The 20,262-nt window shown below is 28.2% G+C and overlaps 1 protein-coding gene across 4 annotated transcripts; it reads left to right on the plus strand.

Annotated features, from left to right (window-relative positions):
* Window positions 1-664: 664 nt before the first annotated feature.
* LOC122516084 (phospholipid phosphatase 1-like) lies at window positions 665-19,261 on the plus strand. 4 transcript variants are annotated; one of them, XM_043633642.1, is made up of 6 exons: window positions 665-746; window positions 11,282-11,450; window positions 15,229-15,383; window positions 15,541-15,764; window positions 16,361-16,481; window positions 16,560-19,261. In XM_043633642.1, the coding sequence occupies exons 1-6, from the start codon at window positions 741-743 to the stop codon at window positions 16,938-16,940; spliced, it is 1,056 nt and encodes a 351-aa protein (XP_043489577.1). In that variant the 5' UTR covers window positions 665-740; the 3' UTR covers window positions 16,941-19,261. The 4 variants fall into 4 exon arrangements, with proteins under 4 accessions (XP_043489577.1, XP_043489579.1, XP_043489580.1 ...); XM_043633644.1 differs by lacking the exon at window positions 665-746 and adding an exon at window positions 3,715-3,921; XM_043633645.1 differs by lacking the exon at window positions 665-746 and adding an exon at window positions 7,195-7,277.
* The last annotated feature ends 1,001 nt before the right edge of the window (window positions 19,262-20,262 follow it).

Here is a 20,262-nt window from a genome sequence, read left to right on the forward strand (position 1 = left end):
TATATATATGCATCAATAAATATAATCCTTATCCTATTATATAAATCTTGACAAATTATTAATTATAATAAACAGTAAATATTCATACTGACCATTTATTTTATAAAAAATTATTTCAATAAAAATGTTTAAATAAAAAAATGCTTAAAAATATTGATCGAATAAGTAGAACTCTAATAAGTATATATTTATATAAACTTTAACAAATTTTTCTTATAATTTAATGACGAAAGAGTGGGAAATAAATTGAAAAAAATAAAAAAGAAAATAGTGAAATTCGTTGTGCAGGAATGTTTGCATGCCACTCTTGGTAATCGCATATTCAAAGGCGAAAATCACAGTGTGGAACGAATAAGAGGGAGAGAAGGAAAGAGAGAGAGAATAAAGAAGAAAAACAGTACTGACGTGCCTTCTAAGTTTCAGAAGTGAATCGTGCATGTTCATATTCGTAGTGTGTGTTATAGCGTTGGTGTCAGTGACTCTTAAATCTAATATATTATACTTGCTTCTTCGTCTTATTCGAGTCACCGCAATGAAATCTTGAACCGATTTAACGTAGTGTTATTTTTACTAGAAAAAGAGAAAAGGAGAATAACAGATAAACATTTATTTATATATCTATATTTGTATATATATATATATATATATACATAAATATATATACATATATACACATATGTTTATAGGAAGAAACATAGTGAGTGTTTGAAAATCAAAAAATTGATCACCTATACAACAAAATGCAGGTTAGAAGAAATTTATTTAATTAATTAATTTATTTATTTATATATATATTTATTTTGTATTTATTTACATTTTATTTTTAGAAGAGAAATGTTAATTTTTTATTTAACATAATGAAAGTTTTTAAAAACCAACTTTATATTTATTAATAATAATATATGTTTTATATTTTAAATTTTATTTCAAGAAGAATAATTATAATAATGTTAATTATCTATACAACAAAACGGAGATATTTATATATAGTTTTTAGATTTTTAATATTGTCTATATAAATTGATTTGTACTTTTACAATTTAGCTATTAACTTTCACTAGAGAGAGAAATATTTGAAAAAGATTTCTTAAGAAATTATTCGAACATGAATCACACGCATCGTTAATTCAGAATTAATCATTTTAAAAGTCTCGGTTTTATTTTTTGTATTTTCTTTGACGTATAAGTTAAGGATATTATCAATGGTTTTTTCCTTTGAACGTGTGCTTTTTTTCCTTTACGTATTTGCTATGTACAATAGGAAAGACGGAGAGAAAAAGAGGAAAGGATGTAGAAAATAAAAATAGGGGAAACCTAGAAAAGAATAGACAAACGGAATAGAAATGACAACATTAAATGCAATTTCACGTTTTTCTATCGTATAATTTTCTTATACGAGAGTGAAAGAAAACAATACTCATTCTAAATACATTCTCGTTTGCTAAGAACACACCGTAATGAATATTTGAAATCGTTAACGCAAGATTCTATGTTTTGCGCGTAATATCTATTCTGTCTGAAATTTTCCTTAAATTTATATATTTTTCACGTTTTAATAGTATTTTTATGATAAATAATAATGTTCAATTCGTATTCTTCGTAGTCCTATTTTTGTCTAATTCGCGCCATTATGCAAACAGCTCCTCATATAAATTAATTACATAAATATTCATTTATAATTAATCTATGTTTATTTATATTATAAATGAATACATTTCAAATTTTTCCTTGGGATTGTATAATAAAAAAACGAGTAGTACTTATCTTTTCTGTTTTGGATTGTTTCAATCGTCAAGTTTCGCGTAGAAAATGGCGACATTTTAAAACGATTTTACGCAGAGAGAATAAAATAACGTAACATACATTTATATATCTATGAAAATATTTGTACAGATTTTTAATTTCTCATTTAACAACAATCAATGATAAATAAACGATAATTTATGATAAGATAACAGATAATCAAATATTTGTATTAAATGAGAATTTAATTTCTTTCTATCTAATATTCACAAAATAACGAAAAATAAAATCCATTTTATTAAATATCTGTTAAAAATACGATCAAACATTAGCATAAATTACTTCAATGAATAATTTTTATTTTCTTTATTTTTTTTTATTACCAGTTTGTAGTCGCATCAACATAATTTTCTTTTTCTTCTTTTTTTTTATTACCAGTTTATAGTCGCATCAACAACAAGGTCATTAGTGACATGTAACAATACATAGTTAAATAAATAATTTATATTATACGGTAACACAAAACGTATCGATAGATAAATACGTTAAAGAAAACAAATAAATAAAAAAGAAAAAATGACATGTGATTGTTCTCTGTCACGATAGTGAGAGCAATGAGTAATAAGCAAGGCGTAGCTTTTATCAGAATAACGTATTACGTTGCCGTGAAAATTAACTATGATAGGAATTTAACGATATATCGATTTTCAAAAGAAAATTAGTAACGTTCGATGATTATAATCGTATAAGAGTTTCGCTCGAACATAGGAAGAAAAAGAAAGAAAAGAGGGAGAGAAAGAGAGAGAGAGAGAGATACATGATTTATACCAAGGTCATCGAGTTAGCATCTCGAAGTTTCTTTTTTATTTCTACCTTATTATCTTAGTTTTCATGTGACTTTACTTGTTTTCGGTTGAATTAATGTTGAAAAATATGAAAACAAAGCAGAAATACGAAAATAGAAACGGGATTTTTAAATATTTTGATTTATATTAGAGAATGTGTTTTTTGCGAATTAAATATTGGAGAATAAAATAGAAAAGTCTTAATTCGGGTTTTGAATAGAAATATATTGTATATAGTTAAACAGATATTTATTTTAGAAGAAAATTAATAAAATCACCGTAGATCCTTTCGTCAAATCTACACAAAAAAAAAAAAGAAAACAATCTTATAATAAAATAAAATCTAGCGCCATGTGTTTTTATTCGGCACTGTATACGAGTCCGTTTCCTTTTACACGTAGTTCCTTTAAAGGATAAAGAAAGAAAGAAAGAGAAAGAAAAAGAAAAAGAAAAAAGAAAAAAAGAAAGGGAAGGAGAAAAGGACGAAAGGAGTAGTAGGTTGCGTAGGATTAACCAGCTGCAAGGAGAAGGTTTCGTTTACCCCAATAGTTTAGTTGGAACACGCGCACTAGCGTACTTGCTTGCTAACTCACTCACTCATAGTTAGTAACTCACTCACATCAGTCAGTTACTCATTCACTCACTCACTCACTCACTCAGTCAGTCAGTCAGTCCAGGAGTTGTGGCGGCGCGTGGAATCCCTCCCTCCTAGTTGTAAGAGTGGGAAGACGTGAGGGTGGGTAGGAGCATTTAATTTGAGCTTGCGAGGAAGTCGTTGATTCAAGATGAGAGATACGCTAGTTGAAGTTCAGCGCTCGATTTCGTTAGACTGAACAACACGGACCTTACATCCCATTGTTCTATCTATTTTTGTTTATCTATTTACTTATATTGCTAGTTTACTTAAATTCTCTTACTTTATTTTTCTATATTTATCTTTCTTTTTTTTTCTTCAACATTAAATTCAAAATTTCGTTATTTTTATTTCATATTGATTTTCATTGAATTCACATTTATTTTGGTTTTTTTTTGTATTATTCTTATAAATAAATGTCGTTCGTCAAAGGGGATTTTTTTTGTTATTATGTGTATTTCGTGAAATGATAGTGGGCGTAGGACAAAGAAGTGTTAAAAGAAAAAGGATCCCTGTTTATCACACCAGGACGATATCTCTCTATGTCTTCTCGAATTATCGCTAAAGTTCGCACAAGGGAGTTCATGGTCGTTAATGGATTTACGGTATATCCCTGTGAATTCTCCCCCATAAAGACTTTGATGGACAACGATTGTTTTTTTTTAATCGAAACTACGTACATGCACGTCCTCTATTCAGGTATTTTTGATTTATAAATTAATAGCATTAAAGAAATAATATTTATCTTTTATTTATTTATATACTTTATTAGATCAATATTTGTAGTATCTGTGCAGTATTCTCAAGTATTTTAATTAAATTTTTATTAATAAAAATTAACAAAATGTTTACACACCGTACTGATTCATTTATTTTATTATATTCATAAAAATACGGACCGAATGAATACAGAACATTTATTTATACGCGTTTGAATATTTTTGTTTCTGTTTGTAATTATTTAACTCTATATAAAGATTATCATTAGAATAAAACTTTTATGCATGATGTATCTACTATATCTAATGTAAGATGATTTAGATGGAATGAATTAGATTGTTCAAAATAAAATTATCATAAGAATGAGATGAATTTATCTTAAGAAAAGGATCGGTTACCTGACTCATTCTTATAATACATATTCACTTATAGTTTTTTTTTTTACATGTACAAATTGTTAAGATCGAAAGATAAAGCAAATTTAATTTAAGATGCATCTTATTGAATACGAATATTCTTTTATATTAATCCTATTCTTATCATATAATATTTCAGAGACTTACTTAAAATTATATTTTCGATAAGTACGTTATCTTAGATATGATATATATTTTATCATTTCAAACACACACACTCACACACACACTCTTCGTCGAATACCTTTATTTTTTTTTTCTTATTTCACGAATACGTGATAGAAACTATTTGAAAGAAAAAAAGGAACATTCGTGTTAAAAAAGAAAAATTACAACAATAATTTTGTCTAAAAGTACTTTACGTTGCATGTGAATTATTTTGATTGTCATTGTTATTATCTTACTCTACATTTATTAGTTTTAAATTTATTTCTTTTTTGTATAAATATATATAAAAATTATTTGGACGTTAAAAAAGGTACGTTGCATGTGAATAATTTTGATAGTCATTGTTGTTATCTTACTCTACATTTATTAGTTTTAAATTTATTTCTTTTTTGTATAAATATTTGTAAAAATTATTTGGACGTTAAAAAAGGTACGTTTATGTTTAAAAAGAAAAATTACAACAAAAATTCTGTCCAAAAGTCACGTTACGCAGAATTTATATAATTAATTTTTATTGTTTTTATTATTTTTTGTTTTGTTTATCCCTCACTATTCGTTTTTATATTTGTACGTGTCTTGAAAAGCATACTTGGAGATTTATCAAACAGAAAGCAAGATGTCCTCGATGCAGGGCCAGCCAGTTAGCTATTCCTGGATCTTTTGAGCATGTTTCGAGAACCCCCATGTAACCAAGTATCAGGCCCAGAGTACACCTACTCATTTGTGTATATACATACACACCCACACGAACAGACACCCACACATTAAGGTATAGGGGAGAGAAGCTCTCCAATATTCCGTTTAATCCGTTCAAAATTATGCTGTGGACTTATTCAAACGTATATTGTTTCTTTCTTTATCTCAAATACACTCACGCATATTTCACCAGTTGATAATGTAAATTTCATTACAAAATCTAGACTTTTTTTTATACAAAGAATTATAAAAAAAAAAGAATTAAAAAGAATTTATAATTTCGTGCGTGGCATGTACTCGTACAACGAGTATAATAACATTCGTTTGTAGTTACTTTAATTTTTATCGTATAATAATAATAATAAGAAGAAAAAAATATTATATACAAAAGTATCTCATTATCTAAATATCTAATATAATAAAATAAAAATTAATAAATAATTTAATCATTTCTCTCGAGATTATTATCTTCGAATTTTTTTCGGGCAAACAAAAAATTAATCTTATTATCTAATAAACATCAAAAGAGAGATTAATAAAATATAAATACAAAACATATGATTTATTTTAAGGTTTGTCATGTAAAGAAATAATCGAGTAGTAAGTATACTTTTGTATTAATTTGTATTTGTTTAATTGAAGAAAAAAAACAAAAAAGAAAGAAAAGAAAAGAGAAAAACTGATTTCTATCGTCTATGATTATAATTTGTTCCGTGATTATAGTCAAGGTAGTAATCGTTAACGTGATCGAAACAAGACGAGAGTTTCAAATGAGAGCAGTGGAACGAAGTTCCTCATTGCCGTACGAACCCTCTTTTTAAGTTAGATTATAAGCTTTTCCCTTTTAATTATTTCATAATGACAGCCGAGTTAAGCTAAAAGTGCACGGTTGGTCGCTCGCGTGCGCGCAAGCGCACTCTCTCTCTCTCTCTCTCTTTTACTCTCTCACTCGAAAGAAAAAGAAAGAGAGAGAGAGAGAGATGTCCCCTCTGAAAATGCGGATGTTATCGCGTTTCATAGACAAACGTTATTAACCCTTAACTACTGTCATACGTTCCTAACACGTATATCGTTTGTGGCACGATACATCTTGCATTCCAAGTTAACCCCCTCTTTTGAATTTTACTTTAATTAAGTTAAAAAAAGCAAGAAAAAGAAAACGAAACAGAGGAAAGAAAAAGGTGCATCAAATTTTTTTATTTTTACAAACGAATGAAATTTACAATTGAACAAAAAGAAAAAGACATAAATAAAGAAAGAAAGGAGAGGAAGAAATGTAAAACGCACGATACGTCAAATTTTTGATTTTCACAATAAAATAAAATTACAAGCGTCAAAAAAAAAAGCAACACGAAACTAAGAGGAAAATTGTAATACATGATATTGTCCTAATATATAAAATTTTGTTTTTTTTACAGTCAAACAAAAATTCGTTTACTTTGTCGTTTCTTAAATCATTTGGAAACAGATAATTTATAATGCAACAAACAATAATAATCGTAATAATAATAATAACAATGATCTATGAGATCGATCAAAGATATATTTGATTATTTTATATTGAAAATATAAACGCGCTTGTTTAAAAGTAATTTTATTTAATTGATCTCATTTCATTTTAATTAAATATTGTCGTTTGATTTGCTTAACGATTATTTACAAAAAAAAAATAATAATAAAACAGAATTAAAAACGATCACGAACGTATCGACTTCATGTCTTTCTCTCGACTCGGCTTTATTCGGCTTCGATTTGCATGGCCTGCTTGTTGGTGGTTTGAAAACCACTATTAAAAGTTGCAGTTGCTTCTCGAACGTCAACGCGGAAACATCACTGTGCTTTACAACCATTACTATTATTATTATTATTATTATTAATATTAGTATTATTATAGACTACATATTATTCTCGTTAAAATAGAATATCACAGCAAGTCTTTTTAATTTAATTATTTATTATAATCACTTTTTTGTGTGTCATAAAATTCTTGTTTTTTATTTTATTTTTTTTTTTTTTTCATTTTGTACGGAAGATTGATAGCAAAGAAAGTTTCGGGTGAGTGATTTTTATACAAATTATAATACAACACGCATGTACGCATAAACGATTTTTTATTGACTAGCATGTCATATAATTTTAATTAATTAATTAATTTATTTATTTTAAGATTGAGAGAGCAAGTTTAATTTTTTACCATTATTTTATACAATCTTATGTTATTTCATGTATAATATTATATTATATTTCATATAATTTTATCTCCTAAAACCTGTAAAAAGGAGAATAATAAAGACATAATATAATTTTAATATTTTATAATTATTTATTTATTTATTTATTTTAAAGGAGAAGTTTGATTTGTTAAAATTATTTTATTGTATTTTAATTATTTTAGTCAATTTTTTTTTTTTTTTTTTAGATTAATAACAATTCTATATAATAATCATCTATTGGTTCATATAAAAGTTCAAATGGTTAATAATCGTTCTAAGATTTTGTCAACGATGACAAATTATAATAAAGCAAGCGTAAGCTTTCAGCCTGTCATTGCTAACTCGGAGACACGTGAAACGACAGCATCCGCCTGTTGTCTTTTGTTTCTCCCTTCCTCTCCCTCTTTCTTTCTTTTTTCTTTTTTTTTTATATCACGATTACACTGAAACGATTGTAAAGGGTTGAGTACGAGGAGGAGGAGGAGGAGAAGGAGACATTCGTCGACGTTAGCAAAGTGTTTGCTCGTTGCTTCTACGAACCCGTCAGAAAAATAATATCGAGAGAAATTTTGTGACGACGAACAAAACGAGAAAAGAAAAAGAAAAAAAAAAGAAGAAAGGGGCAAAAGAAGGGTTGGGGGGTGAGTTTCGAATGTGACGCGACAACGAAAGTAATTATCGTCCCTTTCCCGAACACAAAAAAATAGGTGGAAGCAATCTTTTTATATTTCCTTTTTTTTTATGATATCGAAATTAAATTTTAATTAACAATTTTTTTTTTAAATACAAAACAAAGACATCTATAATAATAATAATAATAATAATAATAATAAAATTTAATAAACAAAAAGAAAAAACAAATAAATTTTCTCCATTAACTTCTTATTGAAGTACGGCGAATATTTGATATCTATTGTTCTTTATTATATATATATATTTTTTTTTAATTTTAATTTTGCACAAAGTGTGATTAAAAACATTTCCTCTCCTCGTTCTCTCCCTCCTCCCCCCGTCGCCGACCCCATGCACGGTGTACGTAGACGCAAACATTGAAAAGAGGAAACCTTTTTATCTCCCTATACTCCGAAGAGTTTGAAAGAAGGTTGATTAGTTTGCGTGGGGTTGCATTAGATAAACGAAGATTTAGAAAAAAAATCAAATAGAAAAAAAGGAAGGGAAAATTGTTGTTGAAGGTTCATCAAGATGTAGGAGAATGGCGAGAAAGTAGGGCCCTTTATGTCGGCGCCTTTGAGGAACTGCGAATAATTGCTCTCTCTCTCTCTCTCCCTCTCTCTCATTCTTTCTTTCTTTCTTTCTCTTGCAGCACTTATGCTACAAGTTCATCCGTTTCATTTCGTTTTTCGAGGATGCGTCAACTTCCCCGGGATAATTCACGCTTCGTTGCTTCCGATCTTAAGGGGGTGCACCGACATATTCCAATTTTTAGGACCGTGTACTTTTTAAGTACTTAAGTACTTTTTTTTTATATACACGTTTATTCTTCTTCCTTCCTGTCTCGTTTTCATTTGTATTGTTGTTTTTTCTTTTTCTTTTTTATAGTAATCGTACATTCAACAATAGGCATTAATGATTATAATATTAATAATTACATTAAGGGTGTGACGCTATTTTCAAATTTGTATGTAAGGTACACACACACACAATCTAGTTGAAGTATTTAAACATTTAATAATTACACGTTTATTCTTACTTTACTTTTTTTTTCTTATTTTTTATTTTTATATTATTTTTTATAATAATCATGTCATTTAATGTAGTTATCAATCGTTATTAATATAATTACAGTATTATTTGTATTTTTATTTGAATTAACAAATTATCATTAGTATTACAACCAATTATAGAAATTGATATATGAATTATGTAATTGCATGGTAGTTATGCATTAATATAGGTTATTATACTAATAATTGTAATTATTATAGTTCATAACAGTACTATCTATTTCAATATATATTGTAATTAATATTAGCCAGTATTTTATAAAATAAATGATCAGAACATTTACAATAAAATCAGTATTGCGTGTCCAAGATTAAAACGTATACACAAAAGACTGACCTAATTAAATGAAAACACTATTATATATATTCCTATTACAATCGATAAAACACGTTGATCAAATAAGGATACAAAAACAAAAATAACAAACTCCGAACACTGAATTCATAAATCAGTCGAGTCATCTTACAATAATTCCACATATGACCAAGTCAACATGTTCAAAGACCCTTAAAAGGTTTTCCAATAATACCAAGAATCAAAATTCGAATACTCACACTTACTAGAAACGAATCTTATTAAAAGGAGTCTTTTTATTGTCGTCATCATGACTAGGATCACGGTGACGATGATTACCATCACTATGATGATGACGATGGTTATGATGGTGCTGATGGCGCTGACGATAATGGTGGTTGTTAACGCGTGAAGATCGCATTTACGATCGTGCTTGTGAAGATAATCTTTCTCTCTCTCTCTCTTTCTCTTTCTCTCTGTTTGTCTGTCTGTCTCTCATTCTGAGTTTTCTCCTAACTTCTTCAATGAACCTACGAGAACGTATTAGCCACACTGCTAACACACACCATACTTCAACGTACGATTCATTCAGTACAATCTCGAGCTCAGCGAACGTTTCACTCATAATTAGGGCTTGCTCTTTCACCCGTAAGCAGACACCATCTTATTATTATTTATTATTATTATTATTATTATTATTATTATTGTTGTTGTTATTATTATTATTGTCTTACTGAATCAGCAGCATGCTTTCAAGATCAAATACGGTGTGGAGAATTTGTTCTAAATTCTGCATTCTCATTGCAATTTGTTTCAGTTATCAATTTTATTATTATTATTATTATTATTATTATTATTATTATTATTATTAATACTACATTGCATTTAATTATTTATGTACACGTGTGTTATTTGTACAAAAATGTGTTTGAATTATCATAAAAGTTAGGTTCTAAAGTTCTTCCCTTGTATTTTTTGTTTTCGTTTTATGTATTCGTTTAAATATACGAATCTTTTGTTTTTATTATTAGAAACATTAATTCGAATTAATGTGTAAACAATTGTGAAAAGTTAGCATAATTCTTGTTAATCTATAATACCTTGTTAACTGTATTTAATCAAAAAGAAACATTTATCAATGGCTGCCTATCACTTTGGATTTGAAAGAAGGAAGAGGAAAAAAAATGTGCAATTCTTCGGACAAATTGACCGATCGCATTACCTTTCGCGGTTTGCGGTAGAAAGTTGATTCAATCTTAATGCAGTTTCGAGTTGCAAGGAGAGAAAAATGACCACACGTTTCTTTCTCCCATGTCAATGTTCTTTCACGTATTAAATATATGTAGATTTTAGTTTTTTTTTGTTTTATTAAAAGATACAATAAGATTACGAAAATAGATTACAAAATAACAAGATTGATATATAATCAAATTAGCTTAGATAATTAGCATTAATTAAACAAAAATAACAGAAAACTTTACATAAATATTACTTTTTTTTATCATTCTAAGCTCTCATAAAATTTATAAATAAAAAAATATAAGAGATTTAATGAATAATTAATAAGTGATATATTTCGGATGAAAAAAATGCTAATGATATTAATTATTATAATTAATACAAAATATTATTATTGAGAAATTAAAAAGCATAAAGTGTACTACCTTATAAATATTTATTATATTTATTATAATTTTATTTTGCATAAGAGGGTATTATTAAAAGATAAATATAATTATTTATTTATAAAATATTACAATAAAATAATAATAAAATGAATGAAAAAAATTAATTTTGTTTGAATAGAGATCGACTGAACAGCTGACTCGGTGCAGTACAACCTCGTTGGAAGAAGGAATAGCAATTGATAAGGCGGGTAACGTGGTGGAAAACCAAACGATACCCAAGATCATGAGTGTTTGCAAGAATACATTACGCTGGGTAATCCTGATCGACGTGCTGATAGTATTAATGGGTAACCATTTATTTTTTGTTAACTTATAAATAGACTTATTTCCACTTTAATTTCAACATCAATTATATTTATTTCATATTTGGCACACGCACGTTTATGAATTTTTACGATTAAAAATTGCACTCAATGCAACGACTCAAATTCGTTCTAATCATATGCACTAAATATAAATACGTATACACATAAATATATACTATACTCACATTAATGCACGCACTTTCGCGCACCCGCACATGCGTATGAACGAATATTTTAACAGTTAGACTTTCTCGCGCTTATAAGGATAGTAAAACGACAATAATAGCAACAAAAATTGGCAAAGAGGACTACGAACTCTGTAATTCAATACTGAACAGATGGTTCTTCGTCTAGAATTTTCCAGGCAATAAGCTCGTACTATTAAATTTACGCTCATCTTTCTTTCTCTCATATACATCATATATAAAATACATACGCACATAGAGACACACACGTATAATGTATCATTGAATCAACGAACCGTATGAAATGGAAATGATACGTTCATGTTGTTTTTATTTTTTCTTTTATTTTTTTTATCAAACATACCTTTCTTCATTAGATGAAACAATTAATCAACCGAAAATTATTTCTATTTTTTAATCGTAGTACATCTATATTGTTTATGTTCATAAGTATTGTTAATAGAATCACTTATGTCAATATTAATTATTATTATTATTACTCGTGCGCGTACCAATAAATCAAATATATTTATTGTTAATACGTTTGATCATAGATAAAATCATCGTGCAGCACAAGTCAAGCCTATTGTCTCCTCCATTCATTGTGAGTCATAAGCTATGCCGGGTGATTCACATTAGAATAGATTCAAGACATAGTTTATTACCTGAATAAATCCTTTTAAGTTTTATTTTATCGTTGCTAAGCTCTTGGATACCCAGGTGCACTTATAACAAAATTACGAACAAATATTATATCGTTCGGAAAGTAACTTCGTTTATTCTTATAAGTAATACATATTTTATTGTGTTTACAATTAAGGGGTTATACGCAGTTAGGATTTTCAAAAAATCGATATTTTTTTTGCATTTTCGGAATGTACTTATATTTAAGTATATTCTCTGAAAATTTTTTTTTTTCAAATCGATCCGACAAATATTCTTCACTTCATGTAAGCTGCAAACAAAAATTTTTAACTATGTGTAAACGTCTCTTTGAAACTTTAAACGCGTTTTTCTCAAAACGGTATTTTCAAAGTCGGTGATCTCGATTTTGCAAAAACGGCTTAACCGATCGGTTTCAAATTTTTACACAATCTTCTTAGATATATTCCTCAGGTATTAAGTATAAGGAATAATTTTTAAAAAAATTTATTACAATTTTTTTGTATCAATTTAGAGCGAAAATTTTAGTTAAAAACAACTTTTTTTCAAATAGACGCTATTTTGTCAAAAATCAAAATTTTTATTATTCCTTGGTTTTAATACCTTCATTAATCTATCCTTTAAAAGAATCCACCATATTTTTTAATTTCGGATAATCCAAACCGCCAAAATGGAGATCACCGCCAAACGTCTTTTTTTAGAGGACGTTCAGGAAATCATCTACAGGAGCAGTGCAGATTAATATTTTTACAGAATCGACGCGCTATTGTATTCTCAAAAGTTCACTCTATTTGAATTACCAACAATTTTTTTTGAGAAATAAAAACTGTTTCTAGAAAAAATTCATGAAAATACGTCTTTTTCGAGCCTCGCAACTGCGTATAACCCCTTAAAGCATTTTTATCAAATTATAGTAACTTTTAAATTTGCGTAAGATTTTATTAACACTTCGTCTTATCTGTTAGTGTAACGATAACACTAAAAATTTGAAAAGACGTATAAACTTACAAAGTCGTATCTCGTTGACCTCGAATATTTGATATGTTCATTTAATTGAAAAAATTACAATTGAATATAAAGTCATTTAAATTCGGAAAAAGTTAATTCATAGATGGCTATACACATTAAACACATATTATATACATATATTTTCTTTTGGTGTGTGAATTACCTTTGTTTGCTAATAACATTTAAAAAATGAAAGAAGAAATAGTATGCGATAGCGCGGCTAGTTTTACTATAGTACGAAATCACGTGGTTCTCCTTTCTCCTTACTCTTCTTTATTCCCCCACTCTTCTTTATTCCCCCACTCTTCTTTCTTCCCCCACTCTTCTTTATTCCCCCACTCTTCTTTATTCCCCCACTCTTGCTATTACCATATCTCTGCTGAAATCAGCTGAGCGTTTAGTCAACGCGCAAGCGTTGAAGATTTACTATATTATATGGTTAGGTATTTTAAAAGTCTCTTCACTCATAAGAATAATAATAGTCTAATAGTGATGAGTGTTATCTCTCATTTCATTATCTAATATTTTCAATTCTTTTTTTTTAATGTTTATCTTTATATGTTTTTTATTTTTCTATTTGGGTTAGTTGCCCTTCTAAATATTTTAGTTGTACGTGCATAACAAATACGTTATTTTTTGTTTCGCATAAAATGTATTCTCGAGGTAAACTAGGCTTGTATGAGAAGAAACGAATGAATAATAGTATCGTATGTAATTGGAGAAAAATAATTGCGTTATCATCTCAACGACGTAATCAATATAGCTTCAGTAAGTTACACTTATTATCATTCATAAGAAATTATATTCTTCGGCTATTGCTGTTTTGTTGTTCTTTTATTCTTTTATGATATTTTGTTTATTTTGTTTTGTAGTGTGAAATGTTATTAAATATAGTTAAGTAAACTCTGTATTTATTGAAGGATGCATTTTTGTTATCATCTAGTTTTTATTATTCTTTTTCTTTAGGCGAGCTTTTGTATCTTTTTTAGTTTTTTATTTTTGTATATATGCGAGTTTTGTATTTTTTTTATTTTTCTATTGTATTTTTTTTATTAAATATGCGCTTGAATACACATACATTTATTCATTTATTTAAACGTCATTCATAGTGCACTTTTCTTAATTTGCAATTGAAGAAAGATTATATTTTTAAATCAATTGTCATTTAATGAATAATTGAAATATTTATGAAAGAATTTTATTTTTTTGTTAAAAATAATTTATCTAATTTCTTTAATTGAATAAGAATAGAAAATTAAGTCCTGTTGAAATTATGTAATAAGCAATTATGAATCGAACCATATTATTAAAATACACATTTTCTTATTCGGAACTATTAGACTTTTATTCAGTGTCAATAAAATTAGATAGCTATTGATAAATTTAATCCTATAATTGTACAATAATTATCTTAAAATGTAATGTAAAGGACACTCGTTCGTTAAGTGATGCAAATTTTTTTGCTAAAAAAGAAATGACGTTAATCATAAAAACGTTTTAATAATATTTAAATCAAACAGAAATAATTTTTTTTATTGTAAGTATTTTTTTTATGCATGTATATTGATGAAATTATGATAAAAAGATTACCAAAGATTAATTTTTTTACCTGCACTTTTCTTTAGAAAAAGAAATCTCAAGATGAGTAATGAACCGTATTTATCGTGCTGATGCAATTTCAAACATTGCAGTAATCGGGGAACTTCTTTTTTATATGTTATTTTTTCATTTACTTTTCGTAAAGTTTATAATAAATTTTGTTACTTTGCAAAGTGCAGAGCAAGAATAAAAAATATAATACTTGCGTAAGAACTGATATTGATCAATTCGAAAAGCAAAAAACGTGATTTAATGATTATCTTATTTTTTTTAGAATTGATTTTGATTCCTGATTTTTTTTTTAGTGATCGTGCTGATAGGATTATTGGAATTTGGTAATATTCCACGCAATCAAATCGGCTTTTTCTGCAATGATCCGAAACTTTCCTTTAAATTTACCGGAGATACAGTTTCCGTTCCTGTTTTATTAACCGTTTCCATTACTGTGCCAATGCTCGTGGTAAGTTATTGGAATTTTTATGATTTGTCATCGGAAGTATATATTTTTGAAAACTTTCCTTTTTCACATTTCTATAGTTTTAATTACTTTTTGTAATTTTCTCCTTATCGAAGTTATTTTTTTTTATTACTCATTTAATGTATTTCTTTTTTTTTAGATGTGGGTCATCGAATGCGCTAGTCATACAATTAATAGTTACGATATAGAACCAAATAGTAATAACTCAAGATTAAAACAAGTGTGGTTTTGGTACAGCCATTATTTGATAGGAATTATCACTTTGGCTGTTGGATGTGACGTTATGAAAATAGTTATTGGAGAACCCAGGCCACATTTTTTTCATACGTGCCAACCTCTGGAAGCTCGAAATTGTACGAACGAGTACGTATATATATATATCAAATTATATTATCAAAGTTAAGTAGAAACCTATCAATTTTCAATAATCTCAAATTGAATTCAATTTCATTAAAAAACTTTCATTATTTCTAATTTTATTTGCTTTATATTTCTAAAATTAATATAAAAGAATCAAAATTAGAAAATACACAATTATTAACGAATTTTATTGTTATTTCGAGGGATCATAGGTTTTAGTTTAACTTAACTCACATTAGACATATTTTTTATACGAATTTTAACAAAATAATTAAATTATATTAAAAAATATAATTATGGTCGATAATGTAGGAACCTGGAAACCAATTGTCGAAGTATGTTAACTTTTCGTCTGATTTTGAATAAATTTGTAATCTTAAACGTTACAATACATTTTAACTATCATTCTTAAATGTAATAAATTAATATAATAAATATTATATAATTATAATTATACCGACCGCACGATATGAAATAGATTTTATCCTCGTATCAACCGTAGGTCTATTTTATTGATCGATTTTTATTTATTTTCATTACAAAAAAAGAAACTAAAATATTAATAAAATATTTTTCTTAATTATAAATTAAATTTTCAGATACATCGAGACGTACACTTGCACAAATGTGGACTATTCCAATTGGTTCATAGCAGATGCGAGTAAATCTTTTCCATCGTCTCACGCGGCCCTTTCTGTATTTACTTCTATTTTTATCGTAGTAAGTGAATTATTAACAATTATAAATAAATGAAAAAATATCTATAATAACGCTAAATAATTAATAATATTTTTCCAGAGTTATTTGCAACAACGTATGACGGATAGAACGTTGTTGATGAAACCATGGTTGCAGTTTTTGGTATCAATGTGGACAGTACTATGTTCATTGACTAGAATTGGAGACAATAGGCACCATTGGTGGGACGTATTGGCTGGTTTGGTTATTGGATCGATCATGGCAATCCTAATCGTCATATTCCCATGTCGCGTATTTCGTTTGGAAAAAAGAAACTTGTCATCCAAACAAATTAAAAGTGATTTTATAGGCAACGATCAAGTCGTATGTTTCGATGATAAAAATTATCAAAGTAAGAAAAAATTAGTGAACAGTACCAACAACGTCGACATTCCTGAGGGACGCGAGTTGCGTGACATTACTGTATCTTGGAAAGAATGATTACCGGAAGAAGAAGAAGAAGACAAATATCTATACAATTGTATTCGGTAGATGAAAACGTTACATTGTATTTTATTTTGTTTTTTCCAAAATTTGATTAGAAATGTTTAATGTTTCAGTACCGAGTTCATCGTTGATTATTATCCAATAGGGAAAGATTTGATATTGTATTAAACAACCCTATTAAATTTTATTGTCGATGCATTTTGTACGTGGATTGAATTGAATAATTTTGAATCTGAGAAAATAATTCTCAAAACTTTTCAATCAACCCTCGTACATCTTTGTAAATTATAGGGCATATAATTTAGTATTAGAATTCCAAATTAAATGTTCAATTACACAAAAGTACCTTTGCAAATTATAGGACATATAATTTGATTTTAGGAATAGCGTTCAAAATTTTCTCAAATATTTTGTAATCCTACAAAAGTACCTCTGCAAATAATAGGACAAATAATTTTAGAATTCCAAATTAATTACATTCATAGATTTTACAATTAGATAGTATAAGAATACATCGTACTGTGATGGACACATTTTTTTGTGTGTGTAAATGGGAACGTTAAAATAATATTCACGAGAGAAATATGTATGAATGTATGTACGTGTGCGAATGAATGTGTGTTTTTTTTTGGTCCCTTTAGAAATAACTAATCTCTCGTGTGCCATTCTACGTGTAAAGATGATAAATTTGTGCGTTTTATAGTTCGATGGTAGATGTATAATAGAAAGTACATTTAAAAAACGTTCGTGCCTCGTCATATGTAATATATCACTTTTAATATATATATATCTACATATTGGTACAGGAAAGTCAAAAATTGGTCGTGGGGTAACTAAATTTGGGGGTAGCTGAAATTGTAGCAAAAGTGAAAAATTCTTGGACGTATAACGATCGAAAATTCATTCAAAAATAGTTTAAGTATTTGTGAGTTTATGATAGTTGAAGAAAAGATAGTAATAGAGTCTATAAACAAGGCTTGCGAAAATATTTGCTCGAATAAAAGATAGCCACCAAGTGGAAAAGTTTGAGAAGCTCTGATATAGAAAGTATTTTGCACGTAGGTTTTTCAAAGGAATATTTTGTCATTACTGGTAAACCGCGAATGGATTTTATTATTTTATTTTTATATGCTAAAGTATTTCATTACCTTACATATAAATGTTTCTTTTTTTTCTTTTTTATGAGATCCAACGTCGAGAAAAGACAAACAAAAAAGACAGAAATTTACTCATTTAAGATTCCTGCATAAAGTGCGTTATATTAAAATATTATTAATAGATATAAATTATTATTATTCTTAAGAAAATGTACTCGTGAAACATCGAGTACAATGTAAAATATTTGAGATATTTTTGGTTCGTTTGATTGAGTTAGAGTTGCTTTTAGGGTTGCGTTCCTTTAAATATTAATTATAAACAAACATTTATTAGAATATAAATGATACCTTCTCGTTTAAGGTATATATTTACTCTTTAATTTAATTTAATTTAATGAGGGAGAAAGAGAGAGAGAACGCAAGTAAAAAGCAATTAGATTGAAATTGTTTTGTTAAAAAAAAAAAAAATACATTTAAATTAACATTCCAATTATGTAGAACCTTTTACATTTATTTAACATTTGCGTTACAGATATGAATTTGTGTACTGTTGCAAAAAAGATTGTTATTGTGTTACAACTAAAGTATTATCTGTAAGACCAATAAGAGTATAGACGAAAATCGACAGTATTGAGAGCGATGAAAGATATAGTAATTAAAAAAAATAAACGTAACAACGCCGTCCTAATAATCTTAAATAAATAAATTTTGCTTGATTGGTGCTTCCATTATATTATAAAAAAAAAAGAGAACGCATAAGTGATATAGTATTGCTAAAAAAAGAAAAATAATTAAAATAGAATAAAAGAAACTAAAAAATATTCCAGAATCTTTAGACTGAAATCGTACAAATTGACTTTAGCGTAAAATAATAAAATAAAATAAAATAAAATAAAAAATAAAAGTCAATTTTTAAATATATAGATCATTGCCTTAAATCGTTAACGTTGCAACAATGTAACGCGTGTAATAGAAATGTCAATTATCCTGAAAAGAAAGTAAATCTCGGTACAAATAAAAAAAATATATCCTTACAATTATAAGGGTGGTGAAAAACTACTTTTTAATTCAATCAACGTGAACGAAAAAAAAAATGACGAAAAAAATTGTAAATAATTTAGGTAATATAGGATATAGAAAATAATTAAAATAGTATTGTCATTAATTGTTAGTACGGCATTTTCTTGAGAACGAATAAAAAGAAGTTTTGAAAGATAACGCATATTTGTTTCTCCACGGAAAGTGCATTCATTCGTCATTATCAATGAAGATTAAATAACCGAAAAAAAGAGTGGCGGAATAAATCAGATCACGGGTCGTGTTGAAGAACGAATGAACGAACGAACGAACGAACGAACGAATGAGAAGAAGAAAAAAAACGAATAAAAGTAGATGAACAGAGAGAGAGAGAGAGGGTGGGATAATAAAAATGACGTTTTAAACGATCTCGCGGGCGGGAAAAGTAAAGTGGGTGGGTGAAAGAATGAAAAAGAAAAAAACAAAAAAGAGGAAAGGAAAGGGGAAAAAAAAGTAGCGTAAAAAAGAGTAAAAGCAAACATATAAATAAAAAAATAACAAAAGCAAGAGAGCATGGTGGAACACAAAAATAAAAAAAGGAAAAAAGGAAAAAAGGGAAAAAGAAGAAGCAGAAATAAAAAGAAAGGGGCGCGAGCGGAAGTGATTAATCCGGATCGATGCGATCAAGAATGTCATAAAGGTCGGGGCATGCATGGAGGTTGCTTTTTTTTCGAGGTCAAGCGGATATCCAAAACGAGCGTCACGACGACGATTTAATTCGGTGGTCGCGCGTGGCGCGTAAAGTGGACCGACCGACCAACGGACGTACGGATGGATGGACAGACGGACGGACGAACGATGGAACGAACGAACGCGCGTTACGGGATGCTCCTCTCCTATGTCGAAGGTATTTTTTTTCTCTCCGTTTATATCTATGTCTCTCATTCTCTCAGTCCTCTGTTGTGGGTCTCTCGCGTGACTCTTCTTCTTTTTTTTTCCGCGTAGCAGTTATCCTCCTTTACCCTGCGCACCACCCTTCCAACAAAACAATTGATTAGGAGGATGGCTTGCTAAGGGGTGGAAGGGTAGGACGGTTAGTCGCTTGCGTGGGAGGGGGATGTGCAAGAGGATGAGGTAAAAGAAGAGGTAGAGGAGTTGGAGGATGAGGATGAGGATGAGGATGAGGATGAGGAGGGGGAAGA

The sequence above is a fragment of the Polistes fuscatus genome, unplaced genomic scaffold (genome assembly GCF_010416935.1).
Source record: "Polistes fuscatus isolate 324 unplaced genomic scaffold, CU_Pfus_HIC Scaffold2, whole genome shotgun sequence".
In the NCBI taxonomy this organism is placed as follows: Eukaryota; Metazoa; Arthropoda; class Insecta; order Hymenoptera; family Vespidae; genus Polistes; species Polistes fuscatus.